Source organism: Mauremys mutica, chromosome 11, assembly GCF_020497125.1.
Source record: "Mauremys mutica isolate MM-2020 ecotype Southern chromosome 11, ASM2049712v1, whole genome shotgun sequence".
Classification (NCBI taxonomy): Eukaryota; Metazoa; Chordata; order Testudines; family Geoemydidae; genus Mauremys; species Mauremys mutica.
This window is the reverse complement of record NC_059082.1, coordinates 723,542-741,415: the sequence shown is the minus strand read 5'-3', so window position 1 is coordinate 741,415 and position 17,874 is coordinate 723,542. Positions and strand designations below refer to the sequence as shown.

At 66.3% G+C, this 17,874-nt stretch overlaps 2 protein-coding genes across 2 annotated transcripts in view; one reads left to right on the top strand and one right to left on the bottom strand.

The window, feature by feature from the left end:
- Positions 1-1,452: 1,452 nt before the first annotated feature.
- On the bottom strand, positions 1,453-4,222 carry LOC123344038 (extensin-like). Its single transcript, XM_044979764.1, has 2 exons — positions 4,200-4,222; positions 1,453-3,742 (listed from the first exon to the last, which is right to left on the bottom strand). The coding sequence occupies exons 1-2, from the start codon at positions 4,220-4,222 to the stop codon at positions 1,453-1,455; spliced, it is 2,313 nt and encodes a 770-aa protein (XP_044835699.1).
- A 1,379-nt stretch (positions 4,223-5,601) lies between these two features.
- Positions 5,602-17,874, top strand: part of STRC (stereocilin) — a 27,896-nt gene continuing 15,623 nt past the window's right edge. Inside the window, exons 1-13 of the mRNA XM_044978866.1 lie at positions 5,602-5,837; positions 5,932-5,956; positions 6,904-8,182; positions 10,329-10,391; positions 10,631-10,741; positions 10,929-11,095; positions 11,539-11,725; positions 12,740-12,855; positions 13,937-14,069; positions 14,594-14,776; positions 16,426-16,464; positions 17,354-17,512; positions 17,719-17,862. Of these exons, the coding sequence (XP_044834801.1) occupies positions 5,714-5,837; positions 5,932-5,956; positions 6,904-8,182; positions 10,329-10,391; positions 10,631-10,741; positions 10,929-11,095; positions 11,539-11,725; positions 12,740-12,855; positions 13,937-14,069; positions 14,594-14,776; positions 16,426-16,464; positions 17,354-17,512; positions 17,719-17,862 (2,730 nt within the window). The 5' untranslated portion in view covers positions 5,602-5,713. The remainder of the gene's footprint in view (positions 5,838-5,931; positions 5,957-6,903; positions 8,183-10,328; positions 10,392-10,630; positions 10,742-10,928; positions 11,096-11,538; positions 11,726-12,739; positions 12,856-13,936; positions 14,070-14,593; positions 14,777-16,425; positions 16,465-17,353; positions 17,513-17,718; positions 17,863-17,874) is intronic.

Here is a 17,874-nt window from a genome sequence, read left to right as displayed (position 1 = left end):
TCTATCAGTGGGGGGAGGGGAGCAGTCTGTATGGGAGGGTGGGGGGTCGGGCTCTATCAGTGGGGGGAGGGGAGCAGCCCGTATGGGAGGGTGGGGGGTCAGGCTCTATCAGTGGGGGGAGGGGAGCAGCCTGTATGGGAGGGTGGGGGGTCAGGCTCTATCAGTGGGGGGAGGGGAGCAGCCCGTATGGGAGGGTGGGGGGTTGGGCTCTATCAGTGGGGGGAGGGGAGCAGCCCGTATGGGAGGGTGGGGCATGGTCCCTCTCAGTGCTGGCAGAGAAATGTCAATGGGGCACGGATCCTGCAGGCCCTTCTTCCTCCAGGGGTCAGGAATTGGCTAATGGGGGTCCTAGCCCTGATCCCTGGGCCTGTGCTGCTACCCTGGCTGGGGGCCAGGTTAGCAGCTGCTGCTGTCCTGTGGGCGAGCCCAGGGGGCAGGGGGCAGTGCGTGCTCACCCTTCCCCCTGCTGCCGAGCTGAAGGGGCACTTGCATCTCCCTGCCTTCGCCCTGCAGCTTCGGGCTCCGTGCCGGGCTGTCAGATCCCCGTCTGGGCACAGAGCCGGAAGGGCACCGGGGTAGACAGAGAGGGCACGCCAGGAGGGCATGCACCTTGCTCTCCCCTCCCCCATCACCAGGTAAGGTGCGTCTGCCTCTTGCAATGCGTCCTCCTCCTGGTGCACGTTGGCCCTTCAGTGTTAGCTATTATCATTAATGCTGGTAGTCCCAGAGCACCGAGAGCCAGCAGCCAAGATTGGACCCATGCTTCCAGGGGCTGCACAGACCCCTACCGAGATGGGGGACCTCTGGTGCCGGGGGGGGGCGGGTTTAAGTCCATTAATGGCTGTTAGCCAGGCTGGGTAAGGAATGGTGCCCCTAGCCTCTGTCTGTCAGAGGATGGAGATGGATGGCAGGAGAGAGATCACTTGAACATTACGTGTTAGGTTCACTCCCTCTGGGGCACCTGGCATTGGCCACTGTCGGCAGACAGGATACTGGGCTGGATGGATCTTTGGTCTGACCCAGTCTGGCCGTTCTTATGTTCTTATGAGATGGGGGCCCTCTGGTGCCGCGGGCTGCACAGACCCCAACCAGGATGGGGGCCCCCGGGTGCTGGGGGCTGCACGGACCCTGACCAAATTGTGGTTCTTCACGTCCATTGATTTCAATAGATCTGAGCCCAAGTGACTTTCCAAAAGCTACAAGGGGAGTCTGTGGCAAAGCCAGGAAACAAACACAGCTCTCCCGAGTTCCAGCGCAGCCTCTGGCGCTGCCCCTTGGCCCTCGTGCCCTGGCAGTCTCTGGCGTCCCTCCCCTCCCTTCCCTTTGAGTGGAAAGTGTAAGGTGAGCACTGAGCTGGACTCCTCCTTCCTGGGTGTAAGTAATGCTCAGCCGGCGGCGGAAAGAGATCAGGTGAGCTGGGATTCGCCTGCCAGCCCCGCTCAGCGTCTGGTGTCATGGTACAGGTCCTGTTCCCTGGCAGCAAGCTCCCTGCTCCCCAGTCCGGCTGAACACCCCTGGGACCACCAGCTTCCCCAGCCTCTGGCTTCTGGGCACTCCTGCCCTGCATAAGAACACAGAGAAATGGCTTTGTCCCCCTGGTGCTTCTGGCTGCTGCTGCTGCAACCTCTGCCCCAAGCGGGTGAGTGTGGGTGCAGGCGTGCGAAGGGTGAGCGTGGGTGCAGGAGATGGGGGGCGTCGGCGTGCGAAGGGTGAGCGTGGGTGCAGGAGATGGGGGGCGTCGGCGTGCGAAGGGTGAGTGGGTGCAGGAGATGGGGGCGTCGGCGTGCGAAGGGTGAGCGTGGGTGCAGGAGATGGGGGGCGTCGGCGTGCGAAGGATGAGCGTGGGTGCAGGAGATGGGGGGCGTCGGCGTGCGAAGGGTGAGTGGGTGCAGGAGATGGGGGGCGTCGGCGTGTGAAGGGTGAGCGTGGGTGCAGGAGAATGGGGCGTCGGCGTGCGAAGGGTGAGTGGATACAGGAGATGGGGGGCGTCGGCGTGCGAAGGGTGAGCGTGGGTACAGGAGATGGGGGCGTCGGCGTGCGAAGGGTGAGCGTGGGTGCAGGAGAATGGGGCGTCGGCGTGCGAAGGGTGAGTGGATACAGGAGATGGGGGCGTCGGCGTGCGAAGGGTGAGCGTGGGTGCAGGAGATGGGGGCGTCGGCGTGCGAAGGGTGAGCGTGGGTGCAGGAGACGGGGCGTCGGCGTGCGAAGGGTGAGTGGGTGCAGGAGATGGGGGGCGTCGGCGTGCGAAGGGTGAGCGTGGGTGCAGGAGATGGGGGGCGTCGGCATGCGAAGGGTGAGCGTGGGTGCAGGAGATGGGGGCGTCGGCGTGCGAAGGGTGAGTGGGTGCAGGAGATGGGGGCGTCGGCGTGCGAAGGGTGAGCGTGGGTGCAGGAGATGGGGGGCGTCGGCGTGCGAAGGGTGAGCGTGGGTGCAGGAGATGGGGGCGTCGGCGTGCGAAGGGTGAGCGTGGGTGCAGGAGATGGGGGCGTCGGCGTGCGAAGGGTGAGTGGGTGCAGGAGATGGGGGCGTCGGCGTGCGAAGGGTGAGCGTGGGTGCAGGAGATGGGGGGCGTCGGCGTGTGAAGGGTGAGCGTGGGTGCAGGAGATGGGGGGTGTCGGCGTGCGAAGGGTGAGCGTGGGTGCAGGAGATGGGGGCGTCGGCGTGCGAAGGGTGAGTGGGTGCAGGAGATGGGGGGCGTCGGCGTGCGAAGGGTGAGCGTGGCTGCAGGAGATGGGGGGCGTCGGCGTGCGAAGGGTGAGTGGGTGCAGGAGATGGGGGCGTCGGCGTGCGAAGGGTGAGCGTGGGTGCAGGAGATGGGGGCGTCGGCGTGCGAAGGGTGAGCGTGGGTGCAGGAGATGGGGGCGTCGGCGTGCGAAGGGTGAGTGGGTGCAGGAGATGGGGGCGTCGGCGTGCGAAGGGTGAGCGTGGGTGCAGGAGATGGGGGGCGTCGGCGTGCGAAGGGTGAGCGTGGGTGCAGGAGATGGGGGCGTCGGCGTGCGCCGGGTGAGCGTGGGTGCAGGAGATGGGGGCGTCGGCGTGCGAAGGGTGAGCGTGGGTGCAGGAGATGGGGGCGTCGGCGTGCGAAGGGTGAGCGTGGGTGCAGGAGATGGGGGCGTCGGCGTGACAAGGGTGAGCGTGGGTGCAGGAGATGGGGGGCGTCGGCGTGCGAAGGGTGAGCGTGGGTGCAGGAGATGGGGGGTGTCGGCGTGCGAAGGGTGAGCGTGGGTGCAGGAGATGGGGGCGTCGGCGTGCGAAGGGTGAGTGGGTGCAGGAGATGGGGGGCGTCGGCGTGCTAAGGGTGAGCGTGGGTGCAGGAGATGGGGGGCGTCGGCGTGCGAAGGGTGAGTGGGTGCAGGAGATGGGGGCGTCGGCGTGCGAAGGGTGAGCGTGGGTGCAGGAGATGGGGGGCGTCGGCGTGCGAAGGGTGAGCGTGGGTGCAGGAGATGGGGGCGTCGGCGTGCGAAGGGTGAGCGTGGGTGCAGGAGATGGGGGGCGTCGGCGTGCGAAGGGTGAGCGTGGGTGCAGGAGATGGGGGGCGTCGGCGTGCGAAGGGTGAGCGTGGGTGCAGGAGATGGGGGCGTCGGCGTGCGAAGGGTGAGCGTGGGTGCAGGAGATGGGGGCGTCGGCGTGCGAAGGGTGAGCGTGGGTGCAGGAGATGGGGGCGTCGGCGTGCGAAGGGTGAGCGTGGGTGCAGGAGATGGGGGGTGTCGGCGTGCGAAGCGTCTCTTCCTGGGGTACATTCCTGAGAGGCAGCGTCTCAGCTTCACAAGGGAAGCCGGGGACAGCAGGGAGCAGAAAGCCAGGCTGCTGTCGTGCAGGGCCCCACTAGCCTCACATCCCGTCCCTGACTGGGGCCAAGTGCTGGAAACCCTGTCCCAGGACAGTTCCAAGTCAAAGCCCTCCCAGCCCCCTTGGGCCGAGCTCGGGTGGGTAGCTGGAGCCCCCCCAGTCCCCAATGGCCGCACTGCTATTTTTAGCATGCTAGCTCCAGCAGGGGTAGCGTAAGTCTGTCAGTCCAGGCAGACGTCCCCTAGTGTCTCCCAGCAGGATAGCCCCTGATAACAGGAAGATGTCACTTGCCCGGGCCAATCAGTGATATCCTGTGGCAGTGAGTCCCACAGATGAACTGTGTGGCATGAAAAGGTATTTCCTTGGATCAGATAGACACACACCACCTGTCGGTGTTGCTTGTGCATTACCAGAGGGCGGGTAGTAACGCCATGGGCAGCTCTCTGGGGAGTGGCGTGTGCCTGGCTACAGCAGTGACCAATTTGTAGCGCCACAGGGATGTGAACGTGCAAAGGGGGGTGCGGAGAGCCCAGGCACTGTCACGCGCACAGGTGGGCCCAGTGATTCCTGGAGAGGCACAGGGCTGGGGCACGGGGAGCTGCAGGTGCTCAGCGCCTCTCGGAGACCTGGGGAAGGCGTGAGACAGGTGTCGCCCATTGGTAGAGCTGGATGAGCGCCAAGTCCCTGGGGAGCACCCGTCACTCAGCCAGCTGCTGGGGGAGGTCCTGCCTTATGGAGCCCTGAAGGGCACCGTGCGCTTGGCAGAGAGCGGAGAGACACCGGCCCTGCCCCAACGTGCTCCCAGGTGGCCAGGCAGCGGGGCCGGGCCCAGCTTGCGGGTGGGCAGCTATGGAGGCTAATGTGCTGCACCTGATTGGCTGGGAATTGCTGCTTGTTCACCAGCTGCAGGGTGATGTGGCCTCACAGTCACTGGGCAGGGAGATGGGTCCTTGACTGGTATGGGGGTGACCCTTGTTCTCAGTCGGGGGCCCTGCTCCATGCCGTTTCAGCCAGCTTGGCTTCCCCTGCAGGAGCAGCCCCAGAAGGGCACAGGGTCCCGGTCCGAGACCTCATCTCCTTCCTGATGCTGGAGGGCGGGCAGCGGTCTGGTGGCTCAGTCCTGTCCAGCTTTCCAGCAGGCCTGAGGCGGCAGGAGGACGTGAAGTCTCTGGTGAGGAGCGTGCTGGTGGGGCTGGAGTCCCTGGGGATCCTGCCTACAGTCAGGAGTTCCCCCCTCCGGGCCCTGTGGCAGAGCCGCGGCAGCAGGAGCCAGATTTCTGGCTTTCTGTACAACATCTCCATGCACCTCGAGCAGCAGAAGCTGGACGAACTGGGGGCCATGCCCTGGGGGAGCCTGCTGCAGCACCTCCTATCTCAGCCCTCCCCGACCCCCGCTCTGCAGCTGAGGGATGTCCTGATCTCGCTGAGGGGCAGCCGTGACTGGGACATGCTCTTGAGCCTCATCCGCAGCCTGCTGAGCCGCTTCAGCAGAGACCAGACCCTGCTCCTCTTCCTGCAGCAGAACTGGGCGCGGCTTAGCAGCCTGGGGGAGGCTCTGGCCCAGGCGCTGCTCACTGGGGTGCTGGGCCAGGGCAGCCCTGGCTTGCAGGGCACTGATTGCCCCCTGACGGGCCGTGGGAACTGCAGCTCCAGCACAGACTGGGTGTCACAACTGCTGAAGCTCTTTGAAGGCACCAGCTGGAAGCCAAGGGTTCGTCTGCAGCCTGCAGGCCCCGTCCTGGCTTCTGAACGCTTTAAACCCTTCCGCGTGGTGCCCGGGGCCATCCGAGAGCTGAACCCCAATGCCAGCAACCTCCTGCAGATCTCCCGGACCAAGCAGCCAGGGCTGGACTCTGAGGGGGGCTCTGCAGACACCCTCTGGGGGGCCCTGGAGGAGGCGGCCAAGCAGCGCCTCCTGCGGAGGATGGGCCGATCACTCTACCCCAGCTTCAGGAGGAAGGTCTCGCGTGTGACAGGTTTGCTGGTGGACAAGGTCTCGGTGGCCCTCGGCGTCCCTCAGTCGGATCGAGAGGGGAAGTGCACCGTAGGTGAGTCGTTCCTTCCCAGGACTCGTGGGGCACTGAGGCCCCAGGCCCGCCAGGCCCGGGCTGCACACTCATTCCTTCCCTTCTCCTTTTTCAGGGACCCTGCAGCAGCTTCTGCTGTGGTGAGTCATGGGCGTGGGCCGGCGCGTGGCCAGCAGTCAGAGCCACGGGCTCCCAGCACTCCTAGATGGAAAGCCCCTGCTGATGCCCGGGCTCCACGCAGGGTCACCCCGGGCCTGGGCTCAGGGGCTCCTGGGATTTCAGCAAAGAAGCCTCGGCCATAACCATCCTCTGGCCATGGCCTAGCTCCAGAGCCGACTGCTCGTCCGCCTGGGGAGAGTTGCTGGAGGAGCTCTCGGAGAGGGGCCTGGCTGGGCTGGGGCAGGGCAGTGCTAGCTGCTGGGTCCACCTTGGGCCCATGAGCTCTGTGCCTGCGTCCCTGGCCTCCTGGCCTGGGGGGAGGACAGAGAGAGACATCCCTTTCCTTCCCCGTGGCCAGGGGCTGCAAAGGCAAGAGGGAGCCGGGCTAGTTGAGGGGCTGGGATATCGCAGGGCACATGGCAGCGGTGGCTGTGACACCCCCTAACAATCAGGCTGTGTATGGAGCTGGTTCCCCCACAGGTGCTGACGTCCCCCATGGCCTTGCGTTGGGACAGGCTGCGTTGCCTGGGATGGGAGGGGGCTCTCCTGGCCTGGGGGGACTGGGGTCAGGCGGGGAAGTTGTGGGACTCGGTGTGAAAGGGTCCCGGGTCCCAGGCGAACGCTGAGTGCTGCACAGAGGAGGAGGACCACCCACTGGGAGCCGGGGCGGTTTATGCCGTGGGCGAGGAGGTTCGTGGCTAGGGGGTGGCTGAGGGGTTTGCAGTGAGGCAGGGCCCGAGTGTGAGGGATGTGGTGGGAGGACTGAGACGGCAGAGTGTGTCCCTGTGGAGTGTGGATTGCAAGGCCAGAGGGTTTGGGGCGCGGGCAAGCATGTGGGATTTCCCCAGCCCATGCAGATGGGCTCCAGGGAAAGGGTGAGGGAGGCTTAGCGAGGTGCGTGACCAGCTCCTCTGTCTGCTGCTAACAGGGGCATCAGGCATAACATCAGCTGGAACGCCCGGACCCTAGGGTTCAAGTCTAGGACCTTTCCATCTCCTCCACCAATCCTGAGCTGCATGCAGCCTGCCCGCAAGCCCCCCCAAGTCACAAAGAGGGCATCTGGAGACGCCTGGGGTGCATCCTGGCCCTCAGCCGAGGTTCTGGAGTCTGCTTGCAATGACACTATCCCAGGCCTGCCCGGCATCTCCAACTTCACTGTGTATCTTTACTGCAGCCTATTCAATGGCTCAGACAGCTCCAGCCAGCCTCCTTCAGACCTGGGGGCTGCATGCTCCAGCTCCGCCTGGTATTTCTCCTCCCCCAGCGGGGACTCCATGTGGGTGAGGACATGCAGGGAGTACTTCCCTGGCCAGTTCAACACCACGGTCTGCAGCAATGCCTCCCTGCTGCAGCTGCCCAGTCCCAACCAGCCTCTGATGGAGCAGTTGTGTGCCAATCTCTCCCTACCCCCCAAAGGTGACAGCTGTCTAGAGGGGCTGCCTGGGGCCCCCTGGAGCCAGGAGGATTTCTGGAGCTGCTTTCTGGAAAACCAGACTCTCTGGACTCAGCGGCTGTGCACCAATGAGAGCCTGCAGGCGGTGCCCGCAAATAGCAGTACCTGGATCTCCAGACGCTGCCACGGCCACCAGCTCCAGACAAAGACACTGAACTCCTCGCTGCTCAGGAACTCTGATCCCTGCAATTTCCATGCCTGGAGCCTCCAGGCGCTCAGGAATGCTAGCCTGGTGGAGCAGTGCCGGGAGGTGAACCCTGCTCGCTTCCAGGAGCTGGTGTGTGAGAATTCCTCCCTCCTCCAGTCTTTGGAGTCTTCCCACCCCTGGCTCATGGATCACTGCCTGGACTCCCTGCAGAATGGGCAGTGCTTCCTGCAGCGCCTCCTGGACATCCTGCCTATTTCCTCTCACGTGGATGCATCTTGGCTCTGCCGGGACCCTGCGTCCTACCTGCTGGGGCTGGTGTCCCAGCTCACGCACTGCGAGGAGGAGACTTCCCACTGGATCCTCAGCATGAACTATCTCCTGCGCCTGCTGGAGTTCACCCTGCCCTCCTCTGAGCTGGATGAGGTGGGGCAGGCAGCCAGGGACCAGCTGAGTGAGGCCATCCTGCTCTCCAGCCTCCTGGACAACGGCTCCTTCTGGGCCTTGCTGAAGGTGAACTCCTCCCTGAGCATCCTGCAGGCCGTGGGCCAGTACCTGAGGCAGGAGCATGACACCTCCTTCAAGAAAGAGCTGCTGAGCTGCTTCAGCGTGAGTGGTGCCATTCCCAGCCTCTGAGCGAGTGAGCAGGCTGATGGGAGGCTCCTGCTCCCAGCCCGCCTCAGCCCCTGGGTTCGCTGCACAAGCCATGCTGGGGCTAAGCTCCAACCCTTTGTGCACCCCCGAGGTGTGGGATCACTCATGGCTGCAAACCCTGACACAGCCACTTGGGTGCAGTTGTTTGTGCATGTGCCATGGGCCCAGCACTCCGTGCCAGACAGATCCCAAACTACTGTTGTCATCAGCTCTGTCTGACGACCACAAACCCCCAGCGGAGAGCAGGCCCCCAGCACTGGATGCTGCACGGACACCATGTCACCAGCCCTGGGAGGCCAGAAACCCTGAGTCAGGCCCTAAACATCATGAGATTTGACAAGAGAATGAATTTTGTCTGCTGCTTGGCCGCCTGCTTTCAGGGCTGTTCTGGGGCTTGTTTTCAAGGCTCCCTCTGCAGCCACGTCCTTGGTTCATCATGAAAGCTGAGCTTCTCACAGGGCCTGACACCAGGTGCAGAGGGCTTGCAGCCCAGCAGGGGCGGGAACAGACCTGTAGTCTCCGGAGTCCTAGCCCACTGCCCCCTCCCTAGCCCATACTCCCCTCCAGTGCGCGTGGGCTAAACAAATCAGAGACCCACAGGGACCAGCAGCCCATCTCATCTAACCCCTGCCAACGTGCAGGAGTTGTGGCAGACCCCAAGGCAGATGCCATGTGCAGGGCAGGTTGTGTGTGTCCGTCGGGCATGCCGAGGGCAGAGGTGTATGGCATGGAAGGCAAACCTGCCAAGAGAGCAGGAGACCAGGCGCTTTGTGCATCTGCAAACCAAGGTCTCTGTGAATCGCTGCTGAGTCCAGAACCCCCTGCTGGCCACCCAGCTAGCACAACACATCTCTCCAGAACCAGAGCCAGCAATGCCGGGTGAGCAGCGGCACCCTCTGCAGGGCCAGCATGCTGCAGCTCCTTCATAGGGGTCATTCCTGGGGAGCCCGTTGTCACGGAGTGTGGGGGAGTCAGGGCCCTGCAACCCCCACTTCCTGCGATTCACCGGGACTCTCAGCCAGCCAGTAACACAGAAGGTTTATTAGATGACAGGGACACGGTCCCAGGCAGGGCTTGTAGGTACAACCAGGACCCCTCAGCCAGGTCCCTCTGGGGCAAGCATCTTAGACCCCAGCCCTGGGGTTCCTGCCTCTTCTCAGCCAGCCCAAAACTGAAACCAAAACCCCTCCAGCCGGCTCCCTCCCTCCTTCTCCCCCTCCCCCTTTGTCCAGTTTCCTGGGCCAAGGTGTCGACTCGCCCCACCCCCCTTCCTGGCTCAGGTCCTGTCCCTCCCCTAAAGTCACCCCCTGCTCTCCCCTCCCCCATGCAGACAGCCCCAGTAAAACTGACATTCCCAGCTCAACCCGCCCCGCTCCCTCCTGCCTCACACTCGTGGATTAGGTTCCAGGCCCGGTGGGGAGGGAGTGGCCCTTCTGCCTAGAGCCACGCGCCAAGCTCTGTGGCTCCAGCAGACCCCCTCAGAGAGCCGAGGCCCTAGTCATGCCCTGGGGCGAGGGCTGTCAGCAAGCCCCCGTTCAGCTCTGGCTGTGAGCTGCCCTGTTTGTGATGCTCCCCAGCAACAACCATGGGGGCTTAATGGGGAATTTAACAGCTAGCTGAGCAATTGCATAGGCCCCACAACCTCCCCCTGAGACTCTGGGTCCCATCAGGCTGGGCACCGTTGGGCAGCACCGGGCCCGGGGGCCTTTGGTTAACACAGTTTCTTGCTGGTTTCACAGTGGCCCACTGCAGGAGCACAGTCCCAGCTGCTGCCCTGGCGTCCCCCTGCCCCGTTCGCACCAGGCAGCCCAGTGGCTCCTGCGCTGTGGGGAAGGGTTAGGCCCTGCACAGCCAGGGTTCCAGATGACCCATCTCTGGACTAAGAGCTCCTGTTGGTTTGCTGGAATCCAGGACTGTCCTGGGACCAGGAGAGTGACAGAGGGAAAGAGCCCAGACTTCGGGAGAAGTCCCACCTCTGGCCCTGGCAACAGTGCCCCAGTGGCAAATGCAGCTTATTCCCCTTCCGGGGGATCGGAGGGGTGCCTGGGGGATGGGCTAGCGGAGGGCCCCTTGCTGAGACCTCTCCTGCTCTCTCCAGCAGCCTGTGCTCTGGGATCTGATCCAAAGAGAAGAGGGTGCCCCGGCGCTGGAAGTCCTTGTGCAGGTACCGACCCCGCTCAGCAGGGCCTGGGGGCTGTTCCACCCCCTCCCTGCGGCCCCAGATTCCATGGGTGCCCCGTACTCCAGTAAGACGCTTCCACCTTCCCACAGCCCATGCACCTTGCCCTGGCACTAGCTCTTGTGTTTGATGGGGAGCCCAGCCTAGCTTGGCTTGCTGGGCCCTGCAGGCCCTGGCCACGCAGCTCCGTGGGCCCCGCCGTGACGCGCTGTCCTTCCCCACAGGAATACCTGCAGATGCCGCAGGAAAATTTCCAGCAGCTGCTGCTGTCGGCGGAGAGCGAGGCAGTGCAGCGCTTCCTGGCCCTGCTGCACCGCTCCTGGCCCCAGCTGCAGGTGGGCAGCATGCGCCAGCGGGAGGGGGATAGGTCGCTGGGGGGGGCGCTGGTGCCTTAGAGATGAGGATGCATTGTGGCCACTGGCCCGCGTGAGGGGGTCTCCTCGCGTGGGCATGGGGGCAGCTGTCCCCCAACGGCTGGGGTCCTGCCACTGTGCGGGGAGCCCTAACGTGCTGCTCCCGCAGGTTCCCATGTCGGATGAGCAGGCGCTGCAGGCTCTTGCCTCGCGGCTGATGGGCCGGTTCCCCCAGCTCACTCCGCAGCTCTTTGTTGACCTGTCGCAGTTCATGCCGTTCATGGCCGTGTCCGACATCATGAGAGTCCCGCCTGCCCTGCTGGCCAATGAGAGCGTGTGAGTGAGGCCCTGGAACGTGCCCCTGTAACACCTTCTGCCTCAGTCCTAGCCCCACCTCACCCCAGACTGCCCCCCACTCTGAGCCCCTTACACTCCCACACTGAGCCCCAGTGCCCCGCATGCCCCATAACCGGCTCCCCAGTGCCCCGCGGGTCCTGTAGTGTGCCCCGGTCCCCTCACTCACACACCAGATCAGCCCCCAGCTCTCACCCCCTGCACCTGGTCACACAGCCCCTGCTCTCACCCCCTGCTCTCCCACAGCCTGCCTTGCAGAGGCCGTTCTGTCCAGGCCAGTGCGGGCGTGCCCCAGGGCTGAGGAGCGGGTACTGGGTGCCTCCTGTGGGTGCTGGGGTAGGGGAGCCGAGCCAGCTTGGCGCCGGGCGGGCTGAGCTCAGTGGGGTCTCCAGGCCACGCCAGCTCTAATGTGCCGCCCCCTCCAGCTTAGCTGCTCTGCGGAGTCACAGCCCCCACATGAAGCTGGTGCAGAAAAGCGCCTTTGCCAAGCTGCTGCTGCAGGCTCAGCTCCTCGGGGACGTGCCGACGTGGCGCCCAGGCTACCTCCGCACCATCCAGCCGCTGCTGCCTCACCTGCCGCTTCGCTGCTTTGTGCAGCTCACACCTCAGCAGGTGGGGATGCAGCGCCGTCCAGCCAGGGGCCCAGTGGCTCAACGCTGTCAGGGCTACGGCCCCATGACAGTCATCGCTGTGGGGGGCTGAGCCCATGTCCGCTCTGTCCTGGGGCCGGTGGCTCTGTCGTACGGGGCCGTCTCTGTGTCATTCCCTAGCTCCCAGGCTCAGTCCCGGTGTTCCCTCATCCCCAGGCCTCAGGAGCCTCCCCTCCAGGCCCTGCCCCCCGTGGGCTGGGACCCCCCACTTCCCAGGAGCCTCCCCTCCAGGCCCTGCCCCCCAAGGCCTGGGACCCCCCACTTCCCAGGAGCCTCCCCTCCAGGCCCTGCCCCCCGTGGGCTGGGACCCCCCACTTCCCAGGAGACTCCCCTCCAGGCCCTGCCCCCCAAGGCCTGGGACCCCCCACTTCCCAGGAGCCTCCCCTCCAGGCCCTGCCCCCCGTGGGCTGGGACCCCCCACTTCCCAGGAGCCTCCCCTCCAGGCCCTGCCCCCCAAGGCCTGGGACCCCCCACTTCCCAGGAGCCTCCCCTCCAGGCCCTGCCCCCCAAGGCCTGGGACCCCCCACTTCCCAGGAGCCTCCCCTCCAGGCCCTGCACCCTGTGGGCTGGGACCCCCCACTTCCCAGGAGCCTCCCCTCCAGGCCCTGCCCCCCGTGGGCTGGGACCCCCCACTTCCCAGGAGCCTCCCCTCCAGGCCCTGCCCCCCAAGGCCTGGGACCCCCCACTTCCCAGGAGCCTCCCCTCCAGGCCCTGCCCCCCAAGGCCTGGGACCCCCCACTTCCCAGGAGCCTCCCCTCCAGGCCCTGCCCCCCAAGGCCTGGGACCCCCCACTTCCCAGGAGCCTCCCCTCCAGGCCCTGCCCCCCGTGGGCTGGGACCCCCCCACTTCCCAGGAGCCTCCCCTCCAGGCCCTGCACCCCGTGGGCTGGGACCCCCCATGCCCCTGGGAGCTGAGTGTTGCGGAGGATTTGACGACGTTGCCCCTCGAGTGCACTAGGCCGGTCTCTGCTGCACAGATCCAGGGGCTGGCAGACGGTTGGCAGGATGTCCGGCTGCGGCTGGCCCAGGGGCGCCATGTGGCACACAGCTTGATAAACGTGAGCCGTGGGGCTGGTGAGGAGCAGGTGCACAGGTGAGAGGAGCACGCGGGGGGGGTTGCGGGGTTGTTGTTGTCACTGCAGGGCCTGTGGGGTGGGGGTGGGGGTCGTGTCGTGGCTGCAGGGCCCGTGGGGCGGGGGGTGTCGTGTCGTGGCTGCAGGGCCCGTGGGCGGGGGGTGTCGTGTCGTGGCTGCAGGGCCCGTGGGCGGGGGGTGTCGTGTCGTGGCTGCAGGGCCCGTGGGCGGGGGGTGTCGTGTCGTGGCTGCAGGGCCCGTGGGCGGGGGGGTGTCGTGTCGTGGCTGCAGGGCCCGTGGGCGGGGGATGTCGTGTCGTGGCTGCAGGGCCCGTGGGCGGGGGGGTGTCGTGTCGTGGCTGCAGGGCCCGTGGGCGGGGGGTGTCGTGTCGTGGCTGCAGGGCTTGTGGGGATGGGTGTCGTGTCGTGGCTGCAGGGCCCGTGGGCGGGGGGTGTCGTGTCGTGGCTGCAGGGCCCGTGGGCGGGGGGTGTCGTGGCGTGGCTGCAGGCCCCGAGGGCGGGGGGTGTCGTGTCGTGGCTGCAGGGCTTGTGGGGATGGGTGTCGTGTCGTGGCTGCAGGGCCCGTGGGCGGGGGGTGTCGTGTCGTGGCTGCAGGGCCCGTGGGCGGGGGGTGTCGTGTCGTGGCTGCAGGGCCCGTGTGGGGGTGTGTCGTGTCGTGGCTGCAGGGCCCGTGGGCGGGGGGTGTCGTGGCTGCAGGGCTTGTGGGGATGGGTGTCGTGTCGTGGCTGCAGGGCCCGTGGGCGGGGGGTGTCGTGTCGTGGCTGCAGGGCTTGTGGGGATGGGTGTCGTGTCATGGCTGCAGGGCCCGTGGGCAGGGGGTGTCGTGTCGTGGCTGCAGGGCCCGTGTGGGGGGGTGTCGTGTCGTGGCTGCAGGGCCCGTGGGCGGGGGGTGTGATGTCGTGGCTGCAGGGCCCGTGGGCGGGGGGTGTCGTGTCGTGGCTGCAGGGCCCGTGTGGGGGTGTGTCGTGTCGTGGCTGCAGGGCCCGGGAAGGGGTCACAGTGGTGCCATTCCTTGGGGCAGGCTCACTCTGTGGGGCCCAAGCTCCTGCCCCCCATTAAGGGACTTCTCTTCTCTCTCCAGGCTGGGGACCTTCGCTTGCTATCTGAGCCCGGGAGAGCTGCAGGTCCTGGCCCCGCTGCGTGACCCCTGGGGGCCGGTGGAGCAGAGCTTGCTGGCATGCGCTGCCAATGGAGTGCTGAGCCAGCACGGGCGGGTGAGCCGAGCCGCCGCAGGGGCTCCTGTGTGCGTGCCAGCAACACGGCTGTCCCGCCCTGAGCCGGGGGGCCACTGGGCAGCCAGCCTCGGGGCAGAACCAGTGGCGAGGGGCAAGGCACAGAAGTGCTTAGGGCCAGGGCTGGGCTCTGCATCCCATCCTGCCCGGGGGCGTAGAGTGCGGGGCTTGGCTCGGGGCGCTGCTGGGGTGACGGGAGAGTGGCCAGGGCCCGTGTTGGTTGGCTCTTGCTCCGAGCTGGAGGGGAACGTGGCTGATGGGCAAACCGCTGGCTGAGCTGGCTCTGCTTGCAGGGGGCGTCTGGCCCATCACAGTGCTGGATGCCAGGTGCAGCTGGGTGGGAGTGGGTGCAGCAGCTCCTGGCAGACGCAGCCTGTGGGAATGCAGGGCCAAGGCTGTCTGGGAATATTCCCCCCCTTCCTCCAGCTGATCCCATGGCTCCAGCCCCTGCCCGGCGGGAACCTGGGAAAGCCCAGCCTGGCCCTGCTCTCCCCTCCTGCTTGCAGGTTGCCTACGCGCTGGCGGATTTGTTGCGTTCTGCCAGCCTGGCTGCTGTCGGGCCGCAGGAGCTGCGTGCCTGGCGAGGCATCGTTCCGGAGCTGGGGGTGAGGTTCCTGCAGCGCCTGTCAGCCACGCAGGTCAGGGCTCTCATTCCAGAGCTGCAGGCTGCACACCTGACACCTGCCCAGGTGAGTACCCAGCCTGCTCGCCCTCCCTGAGCCCCAGCGCCCCTGCAGTCTCTTATACCTGGAGCCGCACCTGGGCACTAGGCCACACCATGCGGCAGGGACGTGGTGAGGCAGGCACGGCTGGGACACACGGCTGGGTGCTGGAGGCCCTGTGTGGGGAAGGAGGGTGACCAGCCCAACCTAGCCCAGCCACCTGGAGCCTTCATGGGCTTGCCAAGGTGCTCCATGTGCCAGGGCATCCTGGGAGCTCCCTGTGTGCAGGGCGCACACTGCCTTGTACAGGCCACTCTGCCCACGGGCAGCTGGACATCACCCCCCACTCTGGCAAAGATCAGGGAGCTGCGTGCTTGGGCAGAGCCACAGGATCAGTGCTACACCCCAGAGGGGCTCACTCGTCCTTCATGGTCGGCCGTGCAGCCTCCCTGCCTCGAGAGGCTGAACCTCTGCCCAGCGAGTCCAACTGCGACAGCCCAGCAGAGACTCACCCACTCTGCAGGGACTAAGCACCTCGCCCAGCGGCTGCAGGGGGACACGCTGTGAAAACCGTCGGGTTTATAGTCACCTGGACACGCCTAGGGAGGCCTTCGGGCAGCACAGAGAAATGAAGGTCCGTGCTGGTCAGCCCACAGCACTTCACCAGCCCCGCTGCCGTGAAGCCCAGTTCAGGCTCTGTCTCTCAGGGCCGCCCAGAGGGTTCAGAGGCCTGGGGCAAAGCGGGGGAGCTGCGGCGCTTGTACTCACCCGGCGGCGGTCCGGGTCTTCGGCGGCATTTCGGCGGCGGGGGCTCTTCAGTCGCTCTGCATCTTCGGCAGCACTGAAGGGCCCCCCGCCGCCGAAATGCCGCCGAAGACCCGGAGCGCTGCCGGGCCAGGGCTCGCGGGCCCTGGGGCCTGGGACAAATTGCCACACTTGCCTCCCCCTCTGGGTGGCCCTGCCATCTCTCTGTCTCTCTCAGGCCTGGTCTGTGCTAGACAGTCAGGTTGGTTTAGCTGCATCAGTCCGCCCGACCTGGGTCCCAGTGTAGACAATGCTTCCTGGGGAGGTGCATTCCTAGCCGAGGGAGAACCCCCCCCCCCCCCGGGCTCGGCAGCGTCTGCATCTCCCTAAGCGTGCGCTGCAGGGGCGCGGCTGGAGTGCTGGAAGCAGAGACAAGCGCTTGGTCTGAGCTCCTTCGTCAGATCCCCGGTGAGAGCCCCGACTCCCTCCGGCAGCCAGCTCCTGTCCTCGCTCCTTCCCCGGCCTTCAGGCTCGCGCTGGCGCTTTGTGGGGAACTCCAGCTCCCTTGGGGTCCATGCCAGTGACCTGGCGATTGGGTTTCCATGGAGACGAAGTGGGGCTCAGCGAGCGAGGTGACATTCATACCCTGTCTCCCTGCCTGCCCTGAGAGCAGATAGCCCCCGCTGCCCCGGTAGCCATGTAAAATACAGGGGAAACTGAGGCACATATCGGCTTCAAGCCGGTATTACAGAAAATTCCCACTTTGTCACACATGCCAATGGCCCTGCCAAGCCACCCAGTGGTGCAGCCTGGGCAGCCACCTACAGACCCTGATGCCACAGGGCTGTGCAAGGGTCCCTGCCCTGTAAGCTGCCCCTGGCTTGGCCCGCAGCCCCAGGCTGGGCTTCTGGCTCCCACCTCTTCTCTTCCAGGCGTCTGTGCTGCTCACGCAGGCTGTGCGGACCGAGAATGTGAGTGTGGCGCTCGCCCCAGACCAGCCGCCCCGACTCCCCTGCCGTGCTCTGCAGGGTGGGAGCAGGCCCAGTGTCCGCAGCCCGAGATGTGGTGCCCCCCTCTCATGCCCTGTTAACATTTCCCTCTGCTTTGGTAGTGGCCTTCCACCCCTAGGGCCCCGCACTGCTCCTCAGGCCCCCAGCCCCCACACTCTGGGCACAGCCCCCTATGCCCCCCCGCTCTGGGCACAGCCCCCTATGCCCCCCCCGCTCTGGGCACAGCCCCCTATGCCCCCCCGCTCTGGGCACAGCCCCCTATGCCCCCCCCGCTCTGGGCACAGCCCCCTATGCCCCCCCCCGCTCTGGGCACAGCCCCCTATGCCCCCCCGCTCTGGGCACAGCCCCCTATGCCCCCCCCGCTCTGGGCACAGCCCCCTATGCCCCCCCCAGCCCTCCCTGCTCTGGGCACAGCCCCCTATGCCCCCCCCCGGCCCTCCCTGCTCTGAGCACAGCCCCCTATGCCCCCCCCAGCCCTCCCCGCTCTGGGCACAGCCCCCTATGCCCCCCCCAGCCCCTCCCTGCTCTGGGCACAGCCCCCTATGCCCCCCCAGCCCCTCCCTGCTCTGAGCACAGCCCCCTATGCCCCCCCAGCCCCTCCCTGCTCTGGGCACAGCCCCCTTGACCCCCCCAGCTCTCCCTGCTGTGGGCACAGCCCCCTATACCCCCCTGCTGTGGGCACAGCCCCCTATGCCCCCCCTGCTTTGGGCACAGCCCCCTATGCCCCCCCACCCTCCCTGCTGTGGGCACAGCCCCCTTCCCCCCTGCGCCCATCCTTTCCTGGCTCTGGGATGGGCCCCCCAGCCTCACCCCTCCCTGCTCCGAATCTCCTCCTCTGTTTCCCTGGCAGGTGACGGAGGGTGTGGCGAGCAGCCTGTGCCCCCTGCTGCCAGGCCTTGGGCCCGAGTCCCTCCAGGCCATTCCCACTCCCACCCTGGCCCAGGCATGTGAATGCCAGGCCACCGCTCTGCCTCTGCTCTCGGCCCCGCAGAAGGCAGCCCTGCTGCAGGTACTGGGTGGGCTGGGGGCTGAGGGCAGTTGAGGGTCTGGGGACGTTGGGCTGGGGGGCAGAGGTCGGGGCACTCGAGGTGCAGAGTGGGCAGGACCTGGGGGGTACTGAGGGGTTTGCATGGACAGCAGGGCCTGGCTCTCGCTCTGCCCGCCAGGCCCATGGTGCCATGTTCTCCTGTGTCACAGGCTCTGTCTCCCTTGCAGAGGCTCAGCCGGGAGCAGCCGGCCCGGAGCGTCTGGCCAGACTGCCTCGTGCCCTTCGTGCCCCTCAAACTCCTGCACCTGGACGCAGCGACTCTGCTGGGGCAGAGGGGCCGGTTCTGGGAGCTGCCCTGGTCCCAGCAGCAGGTAACATGCTGT